Raw genomic sequence first — 20,755 nt, 5'->3', positions numbered from 1 at the left:
ATGGCATCAAGCTGAAGAGCGGAGGACAGCTTTTTTCTCTCCTTGATTGACTCATCGATTGAAGATATTTTTAAAGGGAATCCCTGGGAGTGTGTGCTCCTGGTACAAAGCAGCCCCCATCCCATGTCAGGGGACGGAGAGGGCTGCAAGTCTGCTTTAATTGGGCAGAGACTTCAGAGTCTTCTTAACCCACACCGGGCACCCCATGGCCTGTCACGGCCCTCACACCAACATCAACGACAGCGAGCCCTCTAAACACGCACACATAAACACATTCGGACTAATTTGAGTAAACACACATGTACACGCTGCACTATGCCAGCACTTATCAATACGACCACCCTGGACATGGATTAAAGAAAAATATTAGCCTTAAGAATTACTGCTACATCAAAATGTTCTACTTTCTTTCTTTCTAGTTTCTTTCCTCCACTGCTTGAGTTGAACACTCTTTGTGGTCGACAACTTGTTTCATGGAAAAAGCTTGCAATGGAGAAGATCTGAATCAGGGATAAAGCGGAGACAGACGATATGATAGTCCTAACCTTGTCAACTCTGCAGTTGTTGAGGCCCACTGAGCTGAGGGCGGACAGCTTCGCCTCCATGCCCTGCTGGTGATGTTGCAGTTGTTCCCTCTGGATCTGCTCCCTCATTTTCCGAGCCTCCTGGATGGCCTTCATCACCGTGTCCTGGTCCCCGAACAACGCGGTAGAGTTTAGGCTGGACAGAATATCTGGACACACATAGCGGAGTTTGGACAGCAAGATTAGTCTGCTGGACTACTCGCTGCCATAAAAGCGAAACAGCTTCACACAACATCCCAACAGTGACATTTATTTCTGAGACTTTAAATACTAAAATGTTCAATGTGGTCTCCCTTACCCAGAGATGAGCCACGACCCAGTCCTCCGAGTGGGCTGGGGATACCACCCTTGCTGATGAGGCTGTTGGGGCTGCTTTTACTGCCGAGGAACAGGTTTTGTGTTGGGGATGTGGGGGATTTGATCATATCTGTCGTCTTTGGCCGAGCAGACAGGTTGAGCGGCTGTGTTCCCTCCTCCTACGGCAGAAGAGAGAGGAGTGTGAGAGGAAACAGATGTGAATAGGTGCCCCCCCCCCCCCCCCCCCTTCCTTGCTGCCTCCATTTCGGGGGGAGCTCAGGATTCCCAGACAGCACAGTTCTCCTCTGTTCCTGGTTAATTATAGGATCCCAGTCTTGACCCACACCTCCTCCCTGGTTCTTCCCTCTCTGTGCTTTTTCTCCTCTCCTCTCCTCTCCTCTCCTCTCCTCTCCTCTCCTCATCCATCCTTCCTTTTCAGCGCTGTGCCACTGTGATCTTCCTCACAGTTGCCCGGCGCCTTTGTTCACACTAATTAAAGCAGATTCTGTCTCTCTGTACATCTTCATCTGTTCTCCCTCTCCTTCTCCTCCTCCTCCTCCCTGCTCTCTGTGTCTGCACTCTGGGTTCGAAGAATAAATAATGACCAGATAACGGCGGTGCCAATGATCAAAGACAGCTGTTCCATTCATCAGATGTCGACTTACATTATCTACTTCATTAACTTGTTTTCTAATTTCATTCCTCATTTGTGCATACTTGGTTTTTATCATATACTTTGATATGCCTATTCCTAAAAAAATATGATGTCATTTGAAAAAAGCATAAATAGTGTGATTCTGAGATTGAGGTCAGAAGAGGATGCTTGTGTTTCGTGCTCTGTTTGCTGAGCTGGTTGCAGCTTTTGGAGCAGTTACGGATGTGAGATTAAGATCGCTAGTTTACAAGGTGCCACCGTCTACATGGACCAAATATTATTTTATCTGTGGGTACCTGCAGACAGGTATTTTAGAGTGCGCTCCTTTGCTCAAAATTGTGAAGAGAGAACAAACCAAAGTAACCTTAAGTAACCTGTGTGAGTTACGATCATCAATCCGTGCAAAGTTGTGCTATAATCGTGTTAAAAAAATAAAAATAAATAGACTTAACCTTTTTTATTTTTTCCTAATATTAAAATAAATGTAAAATATCACATTAAAATAAATTACAATATAATCTGAAATCAATCCATAATTATGTATTTGATCGCCTTAAATATCAACAAACATTTGCATTCCTTCGCACAGTATAAGCCGCACAATCTCTTAAATCAGATTAGGGCATTCTGTCGTTAACAGTCTTTTTCAAAGCCCAAGTGTCTCCTTGTCCAAACATATGGCTCAAGCATACACTGCCCCGAGGCCTTGTTATTGCTGTGCCAATAACAGTTTGTCATGCAGTGAAGCTGAAAGCAGACAAACAAAACTAAAGGCAATCTGATTCCATTGGACTGAGAGTACAGATGGGAGGATGCCAGGATGTGTTTGCTTTCCATTTATGTATGATTCATTTCACTGAAAGTCCTTAATTTTGTGATATTTGGCAATATTATGACTAGAATTAGTGTTGTATTAATATTGGCCCAACTGGCATCCATCTTATCTGATGGCGAATTGTATTAAAGTGGTGAAATGACAGTGTTGAGTCAGTTAAATGGCCATCTTTCAATGGAAATCCCAGGAGGCAGGAGACCTGAAGGATTGTGAGTGTGTCTTAGTGTGTATGTGTGTGCGTGTGTGTGTGTGGAAGAAGAGAAAGCCAGAGTGGCTTCCTACCATTTCAAGACATGATTTATGGTCTTTCTCCATTGTGATATTATTAAGCTAAACTACTCCAAATGGGCATATGTTTCTGATTATGGCCTTAGTGAGTGGGGATGATGTATGTGGCCTTTCCTCAGCATGGAGGTCTAGTGAAGTCGTGCCATACAGCAGCAGAAAATACAAATCCTGCATTTGGTTTGTTTACAAGGCAAGAAAAGTGAAGTTGTCAATCCTGCTTTTTGCTTCACTTTTGTCAGCGTTTGCATAGCGCTGTTGTAATGGTTTTTATTCCATTTCAGTTACAAAAAAAGAAGAACAAAACTTTTCATTGTGAAAAAAATAAAAAATTAGAAACCATGTGTTCCACAAATTACTGGCTTGGAGCAGCCATAGCCATAGCAACCATGTCCACAGAGTTCTGGTTAAGAGAGAGAGGGCCTTGTTAAAGCCCCACAGATTGATGGCCTGTTAGAGGCAGTGCTCAGCACCGGCCGGCTGTAACAGTGAGGCGGTGAACAGTGTAGATGCATTTTTATTCAGACAACACCAACTCGGCTAGTTTAGGTCAAGTACCACTCAAGGCCCAGGCTGGTGGGTGGGCAGGTTGAAGGAGTTAAGGGTTGTACCTTGACTTGAGTGATGGGGCTGGATGAACTCTTGTCATTCTTCAGTGATGAGGGAGAGATGGGCCCACTGGTATTGAGGGGCTGGGGGAGTGGAGGCATCTTGGCTCCAGGAGAGACCTGCATGCTGGCAAGCTGGGCGGCATACAGTTGCTGTAGGGGAGGTGGAGAAACCCACAAGGCGTTAACATCCAAATCCAGCAAACATTCAAAGTTTTATATTCTGCCTTTTCCTCTCTCGCTGCTCCTGTGTCTGCCTTCATCTCCCCCTCTCTCTCTCTTTTACGTCTTTCCTCTCTTTCCATGAGGCTGGCAGAGAACCTCCATCAAAGGTCTTAACTGTATTTCAAAGGCTGAACCCATAGAGAGACAGCAGTCTTAAAAACCACACAGAGATGGCTTTCATTCAAAATACTTGGAGCCCCTATTTTCCACTCATCACAGAGAAAAGTTTGCAGACTGGATGCAAGTGTGTTAGCAAAGATCTCCCATTTCTCTAAATCTACACAGCCTCCAATTGAAGTTTCTGGCCTGTGATTTGTCTCCACGCAGCCATGTGAGACTGTCCATTTCCACATTGTCAGAAACCCAACCTCAGTTGGATTGCCATCACAGAATATGTTAAACACAAGCATTATTAAGGCTTAGAAACCTGCACAAAGAACACTGATGTAATCACCGTTATTTTCCTTGGCGTTAAATCAGGAAGATGTCCAACAGTCGGTGACATTACCACACAAGAGGTTGGTTCAGATGACTGGCGAGGCACTCAATAACAGTACGCCTGTGACAGGGTTGAACTCGGAAAGCTCAATTTACATTTCCACCACTGGGCTGATTATGTGGCATATACTAAAAAGGGTGGTTAAAGACGTTGATATGAAGGTTTGGAAATATTTTTTTAAAAATCTGGTGAGCCACAGGCTGTTAATTGTCTGTTGGATCAGATTTCTGACAGTAATTCATCCTTTATCCTGGGTTAGGTTACAATTTAATGTCTTGACATTAAGTTGTGTGCCTATCTTTTAAATCATTAAAAATCTGAAGCAAATTATACCAGACATTTTTGATTTGGTGATTGTTTTGTGCTGTTTTTCTTCTGTGCCTACAGAAGCAGCACTCCCTTCTTCTTCTTCCCTTCTTTTTCTGTCCATCTGTATTGATTGGCCACCAAGTAAGTGATGAAATTGGCTTTTGTTTCCTGCTGCAAATGGCAGGGGTCTGTCAAATAGAGCTACTGTGTGAGAAATAGTGTTACTTCATGTAGCCGTAGACCTCACTTCATCAGACAGATAGCACCCCTTAACTCCCCCACTGGCCTGCTTGTCCTCAGACCAGGCAAACCTTATAGTTTGTTGTGTTATTCAGTCAGATGGTGCTGTCAGGGAGAATCTAATTTCTCTTCCTCTGGCCAATCAGCAAACCCTGTCTCATTTCCTGGTTCAAATGGCACACATACAGACTGCGTTTGTGTGGATTGGGGGAAAAAGCGACCCTGCCCGCTGGCCTCACCTTCGGCGGTGTAAATGCAGACCAAAGCTAAACAAAGCACTTTATGTCCATGCACATATCTCCAGATATAAACACATATGTGCTCCTGTAAGAAACTTTATCGCTGCCACATAAGCGGCAGTACAAAAGGTCCATTCTTCCAGGGGACCTGGGGATAACAACAGCACATGGGCAGCGGAAATGACAGACTGATTATGTTCCCACAATGATAGCACTGCCCCCACCTCCCTCACAAACAGCCTTTTGTCTCCGACAGGAATGGACACAGGAGTGGGACCGACTCTATTTTCTTCTCATCTGAGCTAGACTTAGTTAATGTCAGTGGTAAAGGCACTCTGTGTGTCTGTGTGTGACGGGGGTTAGAAGGAGAGAGAGTAAAACAGTGTCAGAGAAAAACAGAGAGAGTGAGTCTCCATTCACTGTCTGTCACTCCAGGCTATACACAAGTCTTAGTCGGGGAGCGGAAGCTGAGTCTGTCGGACAGATGTTTGCTAACAGGCCTGTCGACAGGCATGTCCCTGACCTTGAGTGAGAAGAATTTTATTGTCCCGGAAAAACAGTACAATTAGACCTTGCCGCAAATTAGACCCAGCCAGGGTGTCCCTTTTCAGCACTGATTAGCAGGTCAGTGCCATGGGGTGAGAAGTTCTTTGCCTGGCAAGAGCCAAAGAACGATAAATACAATCAGGGAAAGACAGATGAAAGGTGCGTTAACCCGCCATCAAATGCTCAAGGACAGATAGTGAAACCTCAGCGTTCAATGTATTTAGTCTGAAGGCTTTTACCTTCACATTATAGTAAGACAGTTAATTTACAACAAGTGATTGTTTGACACCTGATGTATGACGCATCCTGCCAAGGCTGGTTTCCCTGACCAGAGGACATCTGCTCTCTCATATCTAATAGCCCCGTTCTTCGTATCTACTTTCCAGGTGGGGGCAGCAAAAAGTTCAAGGTATTAAGGGTCGCATTGAAGGTCAGTGCTCCAATTCTAGGGTATTGGATGAGTCGGTGAGTGGAGCTCAAGACCCTTCTCTCTATTTTGCTTAATTTGATGAAAGAAGAATATACATATACTACATGTAGGACATATATAATTCTTCCATACCAGCTTGAATGATGTTAGAAAATAAGAAAATTAACTTAATAGCTAAAGGAATTGCACTGTGGGTGGCAAAAGAGAAATATGTGTATGTTTTCTCTTATCTTGAAGGCCATTTTCCATTGGGTGCTATATAACTCGCTAATATCACAATACAGCATGTTAGTTTTTAGTGTGTCCTTAGTACTTTGAAATATTCTATAATCTAAGGTCTTCCTTCTGACCCCATCATTCCTGGTTTCCCAGTAGAGCGGAGCAGATCTCAGCAAGCATGGATTCAAAGTGAGTGCAGCATGCCCAAGGTCAGCCTGTTAGCCTCTGGTAATTAAAAACAAGCCCTCTGGAGGCAGCAGAGGTTAAACGGGGAGGTTCACTTTCTGCCTGCGACATTAAACCGAGATTACACACTCTGCTGATGATGTTAGACATCTCAGAAGTATGATGTGCAATTTAGACTGCCAGCCGCTGTTTGTTTAGTAAAACAACAAAGCTGATACTTTAGCTCGATATACGGCATAATTCATCATGAGAAAAACATTAATTTGCTCATAAATTCCACCTACGCCTTTTTTCCTTCTGCAAACACTTAGCGTATGCCTTGTAGTGTAAAGAGAAAAAAATCTTTCTGTGGAAAAACAATTGCGCATCTTGTTTTTCTTTAAAAAAAAAAAAAAAAGGCAGAGTCACAACATGGCAACATGTGCTGGAAAATACATTGGCAGATATTTGTCAGATTTCTTGCTGCCAGCAATGACGGTGCATTGCACATTTATGACTGCGGCCTGCATGATTAAAAAAATAAAGACAAACAAATTTAATAACAGAAAAAATCCTCGTACCAATTAGAATCCTCTTCATTTTCCATTAGCTGAGCATTATCTGATGACTGCCGCACTCTCTTAATCACACTCTTTGTGTGCAAGCATGTCTGTTTGTCTGTCTGTCAATGTCTCATTCACCTCTGCCGGGCCCGGGCTCTGAGCACTGGGCTGGATATGAGGGCATTAACTGTGCTTCAGTGCACCACACCATTTAAAAGGCAGCGCAGCGCCAGCCCCGTTTGCCACAAGGCTTGTACAGGCTCATTGCCCAGGGCGACCAGGCAGGCTGACCCAGGCTAGGCCCAGATGTCAGGAGTGGAGGAAGGCGTCCTGGTGCACTGTGCCGATGCTTTCCAGTATGGCCCAACATCTGTCTCATCTGCTGGCACCCAACCTGCTCTGCTCCAACCCCTCCTCTCGCCCATCTTCATATCTACAGTATATATATTTAAGTCCTTCTCTATCAGTTTCTCTCTCTGGCACATATACACACAAACACCGCCCAAATTGTGCAAGTGTGTATGTGGGTTCTCCAGGCCCAGGGGCCCAAGAGCCAGCCCTCCCATTCAGTGCAGCTCACTGCATTATCCACTCTATCTGTCCATCTGTCCCTCTGTTCAACACTGCCTCCATCCAGCTGCTCACCTAGCCGTCCTATTAGCCAGCCTTCCACACACAGCTAGCATTGCTGCACTGCTCTGGGTTACCTTCAAAGACCAAGCTCCTCTGCTCATAAACACAGAAACAGCTGCTCTCTACAGTATGTCTGTTCTCTCTTTTCTCCCCCTCCTCCTCCTCTGTCTCTCTCTCTCTCTCTCTCTTTCAAAGTCAAAAGTGCTTCACTTGTTAATGATGGAAGCCGTTTCTTCACATCTGTACTACACAGGCATTTACATCCAAACAAAAGATAATGTGCGGTTTGCTGCTCTCCCACTTTCTTCCTGTTTGTCCCTAGCTGTGTAACACTCTTTCTTATCACTCCAGTCGTCTAAGCCTCTGAGTACTCCTTCAGATGTGTCTGCTTGAGATCTGGTCCGGGTTTGTCGCTGAGCATGTGGGCTGCTTTTCATCTTTACAGTGGGAGCGTGAGCGAGGCCGGGGCCCAGGTTTATCACGGGCCTAGAGAGATGCCACAGCAAATGCGGCGGATGATAATTGCGGCGTTAGGTCTTAACTCGAGCAGTTCGGGTGCTGTAAAGAATGAGGATGTGATGGGCCTGGACAATTCAGGGAGGAAAAAGAGGAAAGAATGAGGAGGGGAAAAAAGAGAATGGGAGTAATTTAAAGAGAAATACACAAACTAAGACACTTAAAGGTGGTTCGAGATGTGGATGGGAAATTGGTTAAGCAAGACAGTGAGATAGAGACAGCGAGAGAAAGAAAATGGAGCTCTGACTGAGTGAAAGCAAAGGGTTTGTGTTTGTGTAGTCCTAACAGTGATACTGCATACAGGGAACCCAGATGTTCCGTTTTATCCAATAATGCTTTCTTTGAAATGGCTGCAACCTCAAAGTCTGCTTCCAATGATAGAAAACAGCACTTTCTCAAAGGCCCTTCTCCTGTTTAGTGGTTCTGTATAAAGGTTGGTTGATATATATTAAGTTCATATTGGCCTTAAGTAAATTGTTTTTCACTTGGTAACTGACGCCAGGTAGTGTACAAACAGCAAATTAAGTGCTGTCCCAAATAGAAAATTCTTTTGTGGAATTAGGGAAATTCCCTTCTTGTCTCTTCGCTCAATTGAATGTAGTAGGTGTCCGGTCAGGATTGGGGTACAATCTGAGCACAATTTCCTCTGTTCGCTGAGAGGTGTCAGTTGTAATCAGGGAAGGACAGGCAGGGATGGAGCCATTGTTTCCTGCTGGTGCTGGGCTCATCCCGGCCCTGTGTGGGCACTAATGAAGAGGGGCATGTCGCGCTGGGATAGTTTACCCGCCTCCCCTCCTGCGAGTTGAGGACGAGAGCCAATCTGTCAGGAAAACATTGAGTGAAATTGCCCTGTGGTACAGCAATGGCTGGTGACAGCCACTTGCAGACTGCCAGCCGCCAGAGTGATGCTACCACCCTGTATTGACAAGCAAATTACAGTCTCCAACACTCAAACGCATCCTGGAGGATTCATTTACATCCATCAGCTTTAAGCCTTTGTTACCTTGGTGGGTTTTCTTCTCTTGGAGAGAAAGGGCGGGGAATGAGGGTGAGGGGGATCCCAGACTGTTATGACAGAGGAGAATGTGAAGAGGGTGCGTGGCAAACATTAAGAGTGACGGAGCGGCTTGCCTCGCTGACTGGATGGCTGATCACATTACCTCTGCAGCATTGTGGGAATTAATTCTTCCAATAAGATAATTTTTAAGGTTCATATATCGCACAATCTTAAGTGAGTGAATTGGGGGAAATTATACCTTACCATGCAGCTGACAGCAAGGGGATTTTAATTGTGGGGGCAGCCTATTCAGCCATATGTGTGTGGGATTTTATATATGTTTGCATGTGTGAGGAAGATGAAGAATGAGCTAAAGGGTGAAACTAGAAAAGGTAAGGACAGAGTAATGGGTTAGGGGAGTATTGTGCTTGATGATGCATGAAGAATTAACTCATTAATATGATAATAAGTAATATTTGCAGGGGAGCTCTAAATCACTGTTTTTATTTATTATTTTTATTACTTTCTTCATTTTTTTCAAATAAATTACAAGTTGCATTATTATAACACTGGACATAATGTGTTCATTTCAAAGAAGCTGCAACTGGAGCGAAGCCACAGGTACTTCACCGCACTAATAACCAGGCAAAGTGTCTCCTTATTTTGCATTTAAATTTAAATGCACAGTATGTAGTTTCTGCCACTACGGGTCATTCAATTAAAAGAATGAAAACAACAAAAGTAGTTGTGATGACCATCGTGAAGTAGCGTTGGGTCACGGGAATTGCCGTCTACACTGTTAAACAACCACTTTTGCTGATTAAATTCCATCTGACGTGACTCTATGTATTAAAGTTTTATTCATGTGACACTAAGTCACTTTCGCCCAATTTCTCCCTGATGTTTTCCCAGAAGATAAAGATAAAGTGACAGGTGACCACATTTTTAGATGGATTAAATGCAGAAAAATGTTACACATTATGTTTTTAACTGAAATTGAATAACCCATTATTGTGTTGTTTTTTGCTTGTGTGATTTTTTTTTATTGTTTATGGGATTTTTTTATCCTTTCATACTCATGAGCTCTTTCTTTCCAACACACAAACACGCACATATTGGAGTATACTTTTCAATAGTTTAATTTTAAAGACGATGGAGCCTGCTGGTGCTATTATTGCTCTAAAAGGGAGGAGACTACTCCAACTTAATTCCATGTCTGGCTTGATATGATGTTTTTAATCATAGCCGGCTCCCAGTGCTTTGTAGAGGAAGTGGCGGCAGTCACATGGTTTGTTGATCCCAGCTATGTAGAAAAGGGCATGTTTGACTTGCCTTGCTGTTTTAAGGGGAGTCTCTATGCAGGGTAAATAGCAGCCAGCAGGCGGAATATGTGACAGGCTGACAGACTTCAATTAATGGAAAATGCACCTCTTTTTGTTTACTGTGTTCTGTAAAGGTCAGCCAAGTCATGGTCTTGGAGGCACTGTTTTTGCCCATTCCCAGGGTTAGATACATAATCAGAATTAATCACTCCAGACTCGTCTCCCCTCCTCACCCCAACTTTCAGATATATGACTGTCTCATCTGACCTCATACACCACTATAAATAAACTCAGCATGCCTGTCTGAACTACCACTCTTTTCCAATGGACTTCTTCGTGATCCGCAAACTAAGCGACGCAAGTGCACCCCAGAAAGATATTCGCTCACGCTGCCTCTATCTTTTCTTCTTCAAACATGAGCGGACTCATTTAACACCTTACATGCTCCTAATAGCTTTTCTCGTGGACGCATAATGACGCACAGCTCTTGGGAGCCAGCTGCATGCATTGTTAGGACTTGCCGAGGCTCGTTAACACTGACAGTGGTAGCCTCAGAGGGACAAATGCCACATACATCAGTGTGCAAAGAGTTCCCCCCTTCAGTCTTGAGCTACCATTGTTTAATCTTGACGTACTGCTTTCTGCCGTTGAGAGACACATGTTGCAGCTTTTGGACGCTTTTATCTGTTGACTAAGCAGCGGTGGCCACAAGACCCTATGTTCCAAGATATGCTTTTTAAACCGTGGTTTCCTTTTTTTGTTTCCAAAGAACAGTCATTGCAAATACTGATAATTAGAGAAGCAACAAGCAGCGCTGCAGCTGAACAGACATGGTTGTTATTCAGTCAGCACAAAGTTAACGAAGAAGTCATTATCACCATCGTGGAAACAAAGATCATGCACGCGCTGAGAGAAGCGCTGATGAGAGTTGTATTCATAATAGTAACAGCTTGAAGGAAAGAACGCAGATAATTATCTTTATTAAACATTATGGCCTCAGGTTAAGCCCTGACCTGGGTTCAGCTTTTTTAAATGCCGTGTGAGAAAAATCCTGGAGGAGCCTGTAGGGCTTGGAGCCTATCCCAACATTTTCTGTGGCTCAGAACCTCATACCATGAGTTTGCTTTTACTACACTACATTTGTTTTCCTCACCGAGATAAAAGAAAATATTACAGTAGCTCAACAAGATAAAAGCAATTGGAAGAATATTCTTTGCTTACACACTCAATTGTCTTCTGATAAATTCACTGGCAGGCGATTAAGGCAACCAAAGTGATTCTCATTCCCTCTAATAACTATTATCTTCCTAACTCCTCTGTCTGGCAGAGCTGCTGGGGATAAATCCTCTATAAAACAGGATAAATTACATATGTAAGGTGATAAGCGTGTGTGAGCTGGGGGCCTCCAGGATTATTTAGTGTGCAGCTCATTACTTAGCGTACAGCTGCTTAGCCATCCTTTCTGCCCTGGGCTTGGCGGGCGTCCCTAGCATTCTTTGTCATAGTACTGTACATACCTGAAGCTGGAGGGGGCTGAGTCCTGACGCTGCTGCAGCTGCCATGGTGGATGGAATGAACTGCACTGGGTAGTTATCACCTGTCAGGGAGGGAGAGAGAGAGGACAATGCATACAGGTTCAGACAATGAGCCGGCCCACAGCGACCAGGCAAGTGCCAACACAGATCCTGGGCCCTCCGCTACTTTGCCACAGCAATGTGGCACATTGCAACGAGCCCTCGGCTTCAAGCCCAAACATCTGCATTAACAAAAGGCTAAGCTGGTTGGACTGGAGCAGGATTACTCAGGAACGTTTCACACCATTCCCTCCTTCCTCCACCTGCACAGTACACCGTGTGGAAAATACCATGACAACAATAACTACTGCATAGTTTGACAAGTTAGGAGCTCTTTCAAGGTTTATGTGTGTAGATGTGTGTTAGTGTTCAGAATAAATGTCAATAAATGTCTCCCCTGATATTCAGTTAGCGATCATGTTAAAAGGCCCAGCATGTTCTTTCAGGTTGTTCATACAGCTGTAGACTTGTCTGGCTATTGTTCAGCACTACATTGTTTGTTTCTGAGTTATCGCTTTGGCAGCCGAGTGAAGCACTTGTATGCGAACCGGTTAGAACAAGCGTGTAGTCACAATAACAAGGTTAGAAAGCACTCTTGTTTCACGTATCGCTTTGATCAAGAAACGAAGAATCGGTCTCCAAATAGCAGCGCTATTCATTACTGCTCACTACTGTTGGCCTGCCATCAGCACGTTTGTCAGACAGGGATATAAAAACGGCTGCTGTATGAGTGATATCAATGGGGGTGTATAACTGAGTACCAGACGCTTTCACACAGTCAACCTAGTGTGTTGAGACGGACAGAACAGCCCCAGTGAGACAGGGCAGCCCGGCGTTCGTAGAGGGGAGGTTGGGTTGAGGCATGTGTCTGGAGGAGGGGAGGTGGGCTGCACAGTGGGAGCAGGGAGGGGGTAGTTGGCCTTCGCTCAGACCCCACTTCTGCCTGTCACTTCTTCTCACAAACATATGGAGCCATTAAGCCACAGACAAGGTAAATGTATATACCTTCTCTTTCACTTTGCCCTCGCCCGCTCGCCTCACTTTGCAATCTTGTACAGCACAGCACAATGTGATACAGGCCATGGAAATTCAATCCCCATTTAGTAGCAAATAAAATCACACAGCTGAAGTGGTTTCAAATAGCGCTGGGTTGGATGTGCAGCGGTGCACTGTGGTTATTTCTACACCTCCTCTTTTTTTGGTATCGCTTTCTCTCCGTCTCTCTCTCTCTGCGCTGTCTATGACGTAGGATTTGGGAATAATAAATGGCTGGATGTCTTTAGATGTCATGTGAAACCTGGGGCGGGTCATGTGCTAAGTGAGCACACCACGACCGCCGGGGGGTCTCCGGCTCCAAGGTCTGAATACTTGGGTGCACATAGTCTGTCCCGAGGCACCAGACTCCAGCTCCATGGGAGCTGTGCCAGGTTAGCGTCACTGGTGAAAGGGAATTACGTTTAAAACTGTGGAGGCTTTTTTTAACTGGGCACGGCTTGTCCCATGCCCAGAGCATGGACGCTGAATGTTAAGGAAGGAGGGGGGTAGTGCAGGTGACACCATGCTCAATACAGGCTATATTTCCCTGCTCATGTGGTGCCATAAAGTACAAGTCATAGATCTGCTGAGGGTTGACAGATGTAGCTGAAACCTTTCTTAGACCAGATCAAATGATGATGAACGAACTGCATGACTGGAGCCTCCAAACTTGATCTTCTCGTGTCACTTGCTTTTAAGTTTTGTTGAACCGCCAAAGAAGTTGCAAACATGACAACAGACTGACATGAAAGTAAATATACATGCGTTACATATTAGCCGTGTTTCAATTCAAACGTATCGCAAAAAAGAAAATGTGAATGAATGAACGGCCATTAAGAGCAATAGCCAAAAAAACACTTCAAGTGAGCATTAAAAACTGTTTTGCCAAGTTTTTAATTTTTTTCATTTGGTGTTTCGATCAACCTAAGTGTGCAGAAAGATCGGTTTAGATTTCTTTCCCAAATAGATCTGACAAGATCATTGAGTTAAAAAATAAAAAAAATTTAAAATAAAAACAAAAAAACTTACTTTGATAGATTCAAGTGGAAACCATTTTGTCCAACTTGAATGATGCCACTACATCAGACAATCAGTTTATGTGTGACAACTAAAATGTGGTAAAAAAAATAAATAAAAGACTTAAAATAAAAAATAGCACGAGTAAACTGTCAGCTGTCAGCAGGATGTCTATGAGGAAGACTCGCAAAGCAACCCAAAGACTACGGAGTCATTCTGCAGGTCCATTAGAGGCACATCAGACTGAGGGGAAGTCAGGGAAGTCCAACTTGTTTCTATTTGTTTAAAAGATGAGCTGGTGTTCCTACGACTGTGCTTGTCTACCATGCAGCACCAGGCCATTGAGCACAGCCAGTGGATGGTGTGATGACTTACCACTATGGTGCCAGAATGACTCTGTTGCCATGCGAGCACCACAGGGCCGGGGGTCATAAGCAGTGGTCCCTGGGAGCTGTCTCATAATGATAACATCAGATTAGTGTGCCTTAGTCTTGGAAGTGAATGCTTGGCCACCCACTTCATGGAGAAAGGACACGGCAGCATCCTGTATACCCTGCAGGTGGTGGTGATAACATTGTCCTCTCTGGGTATATTGTGTATATTGTGTTGGACGTGGGGAAATAATAGAGGTTTTGAAATACCTCTCCTGACTACAAGAGTCATTTCCAGACCCCCTTTGCTTTTTCTTCATGAGCTCATGAATTATGCAGGAACCATACACATGGCGACCCCTGACCATGATTCCATAATAGCTCCTGTTATTTGAACTAAAACATTTTTCGTGTCAAACCTATTGCAGAAAGCGCGCTGGTGAAAGACTCCCCCTCAGGCACTTTGTTTAAGCTGTCATGGCTCCATAGTTCCAAAATAGCTGACTTTCTTTTTCATCCTGTGGTTTTATAGTTAATTCATTAACTGCACTACCACACCTTTTAATGTTCTGCTGCGAAGCTGCTGACTTCCAAGCGTTTCTTTCTTTCCGTTTTCAGCCCTCTTTCTTGTTTTGGTGCTGTTTAACAACAGACGTGGACTTTTCTTTTTCGGACTGACTCATAAATCCTTTTCTCTCCGACAGCTGGGTTTTCATCAACATAACACTGTCTACTTCTATTTGCATGTGTGGGAGAGAGAGTAGGAAAACTTTTATTTAAAAATGTAGTAATTGAGTTTAATTTGATTGAATAAGTTATAAACACGTCTAAAAACTGCTTGGCTCTCGTACCGCGTAGGCCACGTGAGGTGAAAAGCTTAGACAGAAGCAGGGAGCAATTTAGGCCGTGGATGTTTTTTTTATACGGGTACAGTAGTATGTGGTGGCACATCTTTAATTTTCAAAAGGATACAAGAGTGTGAGAGTTATGGCTTTGGCAGGGTATCAACATGTTGCAACAATTTTCAAAAATACTTTTTATTTTGAAGGCTGAGGAAAGCTTCAAGTCAAAAGACAAAGGGAGAGAAAAAGGCAAGCTGTTACAGGCAACGAAAACAGTTACAGTATGCGCAGAAAAACCTGTTCCTCACATAATACAAACTATCTACCTTATAATTGTCTTTCAGTTACTTAATTGCACTATCAAAAGTGCTAATCAAACTGAGTTAAAGTGCAACAAGGGAGGTGCTTTTCATGCATGTAACAATAGGAAGACTTTTCATGCAGGGTTAATCTCATGTGTGTCATTTGATCTCTAACAGTGGATACTTGAACAACAATTACAGCCAGCACACTCCTGAAAGATACTTTCATGTTGAAAACGTGTTTACATTCCTCTGTTTCTCTACCCATATCTATTGTTCCACATGGACTAGAACATTCCCAGGCCTTGTTCTCAAGTCCAAGTTCAGACAGAGCAGAGCATGCCAGTGTGAACCAAGCATTTAAGACAAAAAAAAATAAAAAATCACATTCATGAATAAAAGCAGGAGGGAAAATACAAAGCAAGAAGAGCAGAAGGAGGTTTGACAAAATAAAGACTGGAGTTGCAAGCATACCTGGCTTATAAGACATTCCCGGAGGGAAGAGAAAGCCTTGCTGGGCGGCGGCTGCTGCTGCCAGAGTGCGTTGGTCGTGTGGAAAAATGGGGATCATGAGCGGAGGCATGTGACCCTGGACCTGCTGAACAGATAGGGAGCGGAGATCAGAGAGAGGCCTAAGCATAGTCATGGTACACAGAAACACAGAGCCCACTCAGGGGGAGGCCAGATCACAGCTCTTCCTAACGCGTGCTGACAGGGGGCTCCATGGCAATGGCGGCCCTCGTGTGCTCGCACAATACCTGGCCGAGCTGCGCCTGCTCTTAATCCAAACCACAATTTCACCTCGGTACATCAAAGGCGCCGCATGCGAACATTGTTCCAGCGTCAGTTGGAGGAAGCGACACGCAGGACAGGGAGGCTCAGTAGGCCTCCGATGCTTGCTGAAAGAAGCATTCACCAACACTTTTGCTGTTGCATATTTAGCAAGAGGATTGTTGAATAAGATGCACAGGTGCAAAGACAGAATTGATCAGAACACACACACTTACTAAAGGGAAGATCAACCGCTATATAATCTTGGATTATCATTTATTTAGATGATAAAAGCCAACAGACAATCCACTAATTTTCCACAACTTGAGAAATAGTAGCCAGTGGAAATATTTTTCGCTGACTGTCAGTTCCACTCACATATTCACCTTCACCATCCGGTATGTTACTGGCTCACCTATCGGGAATATCGGCACAAACTCCCTTGTGGGGTTAGCAGCTTATGTCTCTAAAGTGGTGTGTGGGGGGTTTTGCGCACATGTTGCAAGGTCCAATCTTACTGTCATCCTCTGCTTCCTGAAACTCTATGATGGGGAGCAGCCTGGCTACCATGGGCCCGCGAGGGTTAATCTAGCACTGAGCCAGGCCACCTCAGGGGAACCTGCCTGGAAAATGGGTTAATAAAGGTCATCCCCCAAAATAAACACTTTACAGAATGTTTCTCCATTCATCCCTCCTTAAAATCAACTCGCAATAAAACGGGCCTGGGTGCAATTACTGCCGCTGCATTGGGGCATGAAATCAACCTGCTCTGAGCAATGACTTTTCCCCCATGTTCTGGCTGAGGTCTGCTATGATCTCCACTTTTTCAGCCCGTGCTGCTCCCCCTGTAGACCCTTTACTATAGTGGTCGCACCCAGTTTCTCTCACAGCTAGCACGCTAAACCCACTTAAAACTATTTTATTGATCTGTCCAGAGGTGCAGAGCTAGACTGAAAACTAAATAAATAGAACCATTTTATGTCTACTGAGCTTTTACAGAAGTGCAAGTGCAGAAAGTGCATTATAGAAGAATAGAAAAGTATGTAATTCTTCCAAAAGTAATTCGGTAAAATGTGCTGCAGCTGAAGAAAAATAAATGGCCAAGGAGACTGCGACAAATGACCTTAAATAAAACATTGCTTTATAGGGATTTGCGTTCCAAGTTTCCAGGCGGAATGGATGAAAGATGGATCTTGGCCTTGCATGTATGGAACATATGGAAAAACACAATAATTAATGTCACAACATGAGGTAGGGCCAGTGACAGGCGGGGGGACACTGGGGAACACAGCTTTTCTCTGTCTGTGTATTTGGACTGTAAAACCAGATGGAGTCTGTTGCTGACTGTGCGGTAGTCGCAGGGCAGAAAAGGGCTCCCTCAAGTCCACATCCCTCCAAGTGTGTTACAAGTGTGTTCATACATTTTCATGAATTAACTAACATGCATCAGCAGTAAATTAAAAGCTACGTCATTTTTTTTCTAAATAAAGTTAGTGACTGTCAAATATTCTAGCTAAATGGATAAAAATCATCACTTCTCGCTATAGAGTCATTTTTTGTTTTGACTTTTGAGTCAGTTTTTCAAAAGTTCTCCAAACACTCTCCAGCCTGTGTGAGAGTGCTGTGCATGCAACCTTAAAGGAGCACTATGTAGTTTTGGGGAAGACATTTTAATGAGAAATTCATTCATTCATTCATTCATTGACTGATCTTTTTTATGCCTAAACAAACTAAATAAACAAACTCTCTTTGTTTTCATGACTGATTAAACTGAATTAACAAACTGACCTTAAAGGACAACACAATTTCATACTGTTTTACTTTGTTTATATTTCTTCTCCAAAACTAGATGGTGCCCCTTTAAAGTGTATTGTTCTGAAGATCATCCTTTTCAAATCATTCGAGTAAATCAAACTGACCAACAACTGCTTGTTATAGTGCTAAACAATGAAAATTAAATATTTTCTACCTTTTAAACAATTCCATAACATTTGCTTATTTTAAAAGACAAATGTGAACACATTAAATAATATATCTAAATTGTACAAGAGATGTGTACAGATTATACACAGTATATGTACCGAGAGACAACAGCGTCAGACACTTTGACATATTTTTCTCCAGCAATAAATGTAAATGATATAATTTCATCGGGGATATCAGACTTTATTACTATTATTATTTTAAAATATGGAGCAGAATATACAAGATTCACCGAGGCGAGACAGAGTGTGAAAGTGCGTTGAAGGGGAAATAAATGCATTGAGTTTGAATGGCTGTGATTTGCAGTAATGAGCTCCACGCATTAAAGTTTAATTTACGGCAACTAATGTCAGAGAAAGGCAAATCAAATTTTGAGGCGCTTCAAGGTGGCAACAAATAGTGGAGGTTAGTTGAGCTGTCAATTAACAGCTGGCACAGTGGCTGAGCATATAACATTTTCACAAGTGTTTTTTTTTTTTTTTTTTTGGCTGGTAAAGTAAAGTAGAAGAAAAAATGAAGAAGTATATTTTTTAAAAACCGAGACAGAAAGAAATGTACATGTGCGGCTTCCCCGCTCCCTCTGTAACTACAAAACCCACCCTCCCCCCTTTAAGAGTTACCCTCAAGTTCATCTATGTATGGGCTGAGTGCCCAGGATATTTCTATTGCCAAGATGATCTTGAGGAGTTGGAGAATGAAGCGGAGCAGATGTGAGCGGGGCACTTGGGCAGCGTCCTCCCTTCTCCTCGTAAATACAGCGGCATTGTTTCGCTGGCACCGCTCTTCCTTTGTCTTAGCACTGCTAAGTACTGGATAATGTCATTTCACACCATCTGCCCCCAGGCTTCATTAAAGATACATGAATGGGCTATCTTATGAGGAACAGGTGCTATTGTTTGTCCCTCAAGACCCAGCACTAAGGATCTGACTCGGAATACTTGAAGAGGAGCATCTGTAGTGATCAGTCAGACAGACTTGGCTGAGGCCCCCGTCTCTGCCAGCAAGCACTCCAACAGAGGTTTCTGGGGGAACTCAGCCGCCTTGCAACATGTATCATCAATTCAGATGACCTGATGAAGTCTGTATCAGGCCAGCATGCAATCTGTTTCCCTCTCAAGGAGACGCTGGTATTTGATAAATAGAAGCAACTTGCGAGTAGGGTAGCATATAGATGCCATATTATGGAAGAGTTAATTGGGTTTACCTAACCCTTTGCTTAAAATTACATTTTTTATTTTTGCAATATTGAGTTCAGTCACATCTGTTTTCTATTGTAGTTGTATGATTTGACAACTTTCTTCACACCATAATTAAACTCGTTTTTTAATTGATCATTTTGAATTGAGTCTAAATTAACCAGGTTACACAAGAGGGCACTCATAGTAGCTCAACTGACTGTACAATGATTAACAACTGCAGCCCATCCCGGGGTCAGACCGCAGAGGACGAGTCAGCCGGCTCAGACGGACTCTCATCTCTGATGTGTAAATTCACGAGGTGCAAAAGACAGGGCAGACTTGAAAGACACTGACTTTATTTCACAGCACTTACAGCACATGCAATATGCACACCCACGCACATACGGTACACACTCCCAAATTCTGTTTTAATACTGCATTAACCCATGATTGATTACTTATAATACTATTATTCCTATAAAGCTTTCTTATGGTCAAGTACAGATAGCACTGAACACATTTTATATGAAAGATGCACTTTATAGTTTTTTTTTCCCCAAGAAAAACTTGTACAGACAAAAATATTTCTTCTTCATTATGCACATTTAATCATAAAGTATTTGTGCCGATGGAAAAAGTGAGTGGTTTTGTTTTTCTAGATGTGCAAGCATTCACCTCCAACACACTAGCGTGCAGCTCTAAAACACTGAGCACAAATGGAGATGTACAGCGCATTACAGCACTCACTTGGGCCCCTGTCAACACCCATGTTCCTCACTGTCTGTTATAGCCTCTCCAAAGCACCCAGGAGGCCTGGAACCCCCCGCTGGCTTTCCCTCTGAACCCCCTCACACTTCCATGCACAGATCCACACACACAAGTTTGTACTCGCTGTGGACCACAATGCGCCGTGTGAAGGAAACTTTTTGTTTTTGCTGCCAGAATCGGTCCGTATTAACAAGATTAGAAGACTAAAAGGGGCAAAAAAGACAAACATCGACCTCATTCTTGCAGTGTTTCATGGTTATTAGCTTCCAAGGACCTGTGAGATCCTGGGTCTAATATCCTGATTAATTGCTACTTGACACCTTTTTACACACCTCTCACACATGTGCTTATCTTGGCTGTAATTTGCATTCATTTGTCTTGTGAAAAGTAAAGCCCCGTGAAGTAGGGTATTTAATGAAAATACTGGCAACAATACCACTGCAAGTAGCCAGAAATTTTTCCGAGGAGCCCACGGTGATGATGTTCTTAATTCTGTACAATCATTTAGATTATAATAAGCGCCTTTCCCATTAGGAAAAGATCACAATCACCAGTAATCATTTTGAGGAGGGCTCACGTTTCACTGACGTCTCATTTTAATAAAATTACTTCCACACTTTGGTAGCTGTCAGATCCGCAGCTCTCACTAACCTTCTCTTTCACATTTTTCTATAGGAGGAGTTGTGTAATTCCACTCAGGGAGGATAGACTCCAGCTGTTGCTGTAAGACCTGATAGTTCACACTTC

General features: G+C 43.4%; 1 protein-coding gene across 9 annotated transcripts in view; it reads right to left on the bottom strand.

Annotated features, from left to right (window-relative positions):
• The window catches only part of sox6 (SRY-box transcription factor 6), a 138,015-nt gene that overhangs the window by 25,184 nt on the left and 92,076 nt on the right, over positions 1-20,755 (bottom strand). For 8 of the 9 annotated variants that reach the window (XM_084359626.1, XM_084359623.1, XM_084359629.1 and 5 more), the window contains 5 exons: positions 15,783-15,906; positions 11,685-11,764; positions 3,268-3,417; positions 883-1,060; positions 546-733 (listed from right to left, as the gene is read on the bottom strand). In XM_084359626.1, the coding sequence (XP_084215752.1) occupies positions 546-733; positions 883-1,060; positions 3,268-3,417; positions 11,685-11,764; positions 15,783-15,906 (720 nt within the window). The remainder of the gene's footprint in view (positions 1-545; positions 734-882; positions 1,061-3,267; positions 3,418-11,684; positions 11,765-15,782; positions 15,907-20,755) is intronic. The other variant, XM_084359628.1, reaches the window with a different exon arrangement.

The sequence above is a fragment of the Pagrus pagrus genome (genome assembly GCF_965226575.1).
Source record: "Pagrus pagrus genome assembly, chromosome: 1".
NCBI classification, from domain to species: Eukaryota; Metazoa; Chordata; class Actinopteri; order Spariformes; family Sparidae; genus Pagrus; species Pagrus pagrus.
Note: the sequence above shows the minus strand (reverse complement) of the source record. Positions and strands in the feature narration are given on the sequence as shown.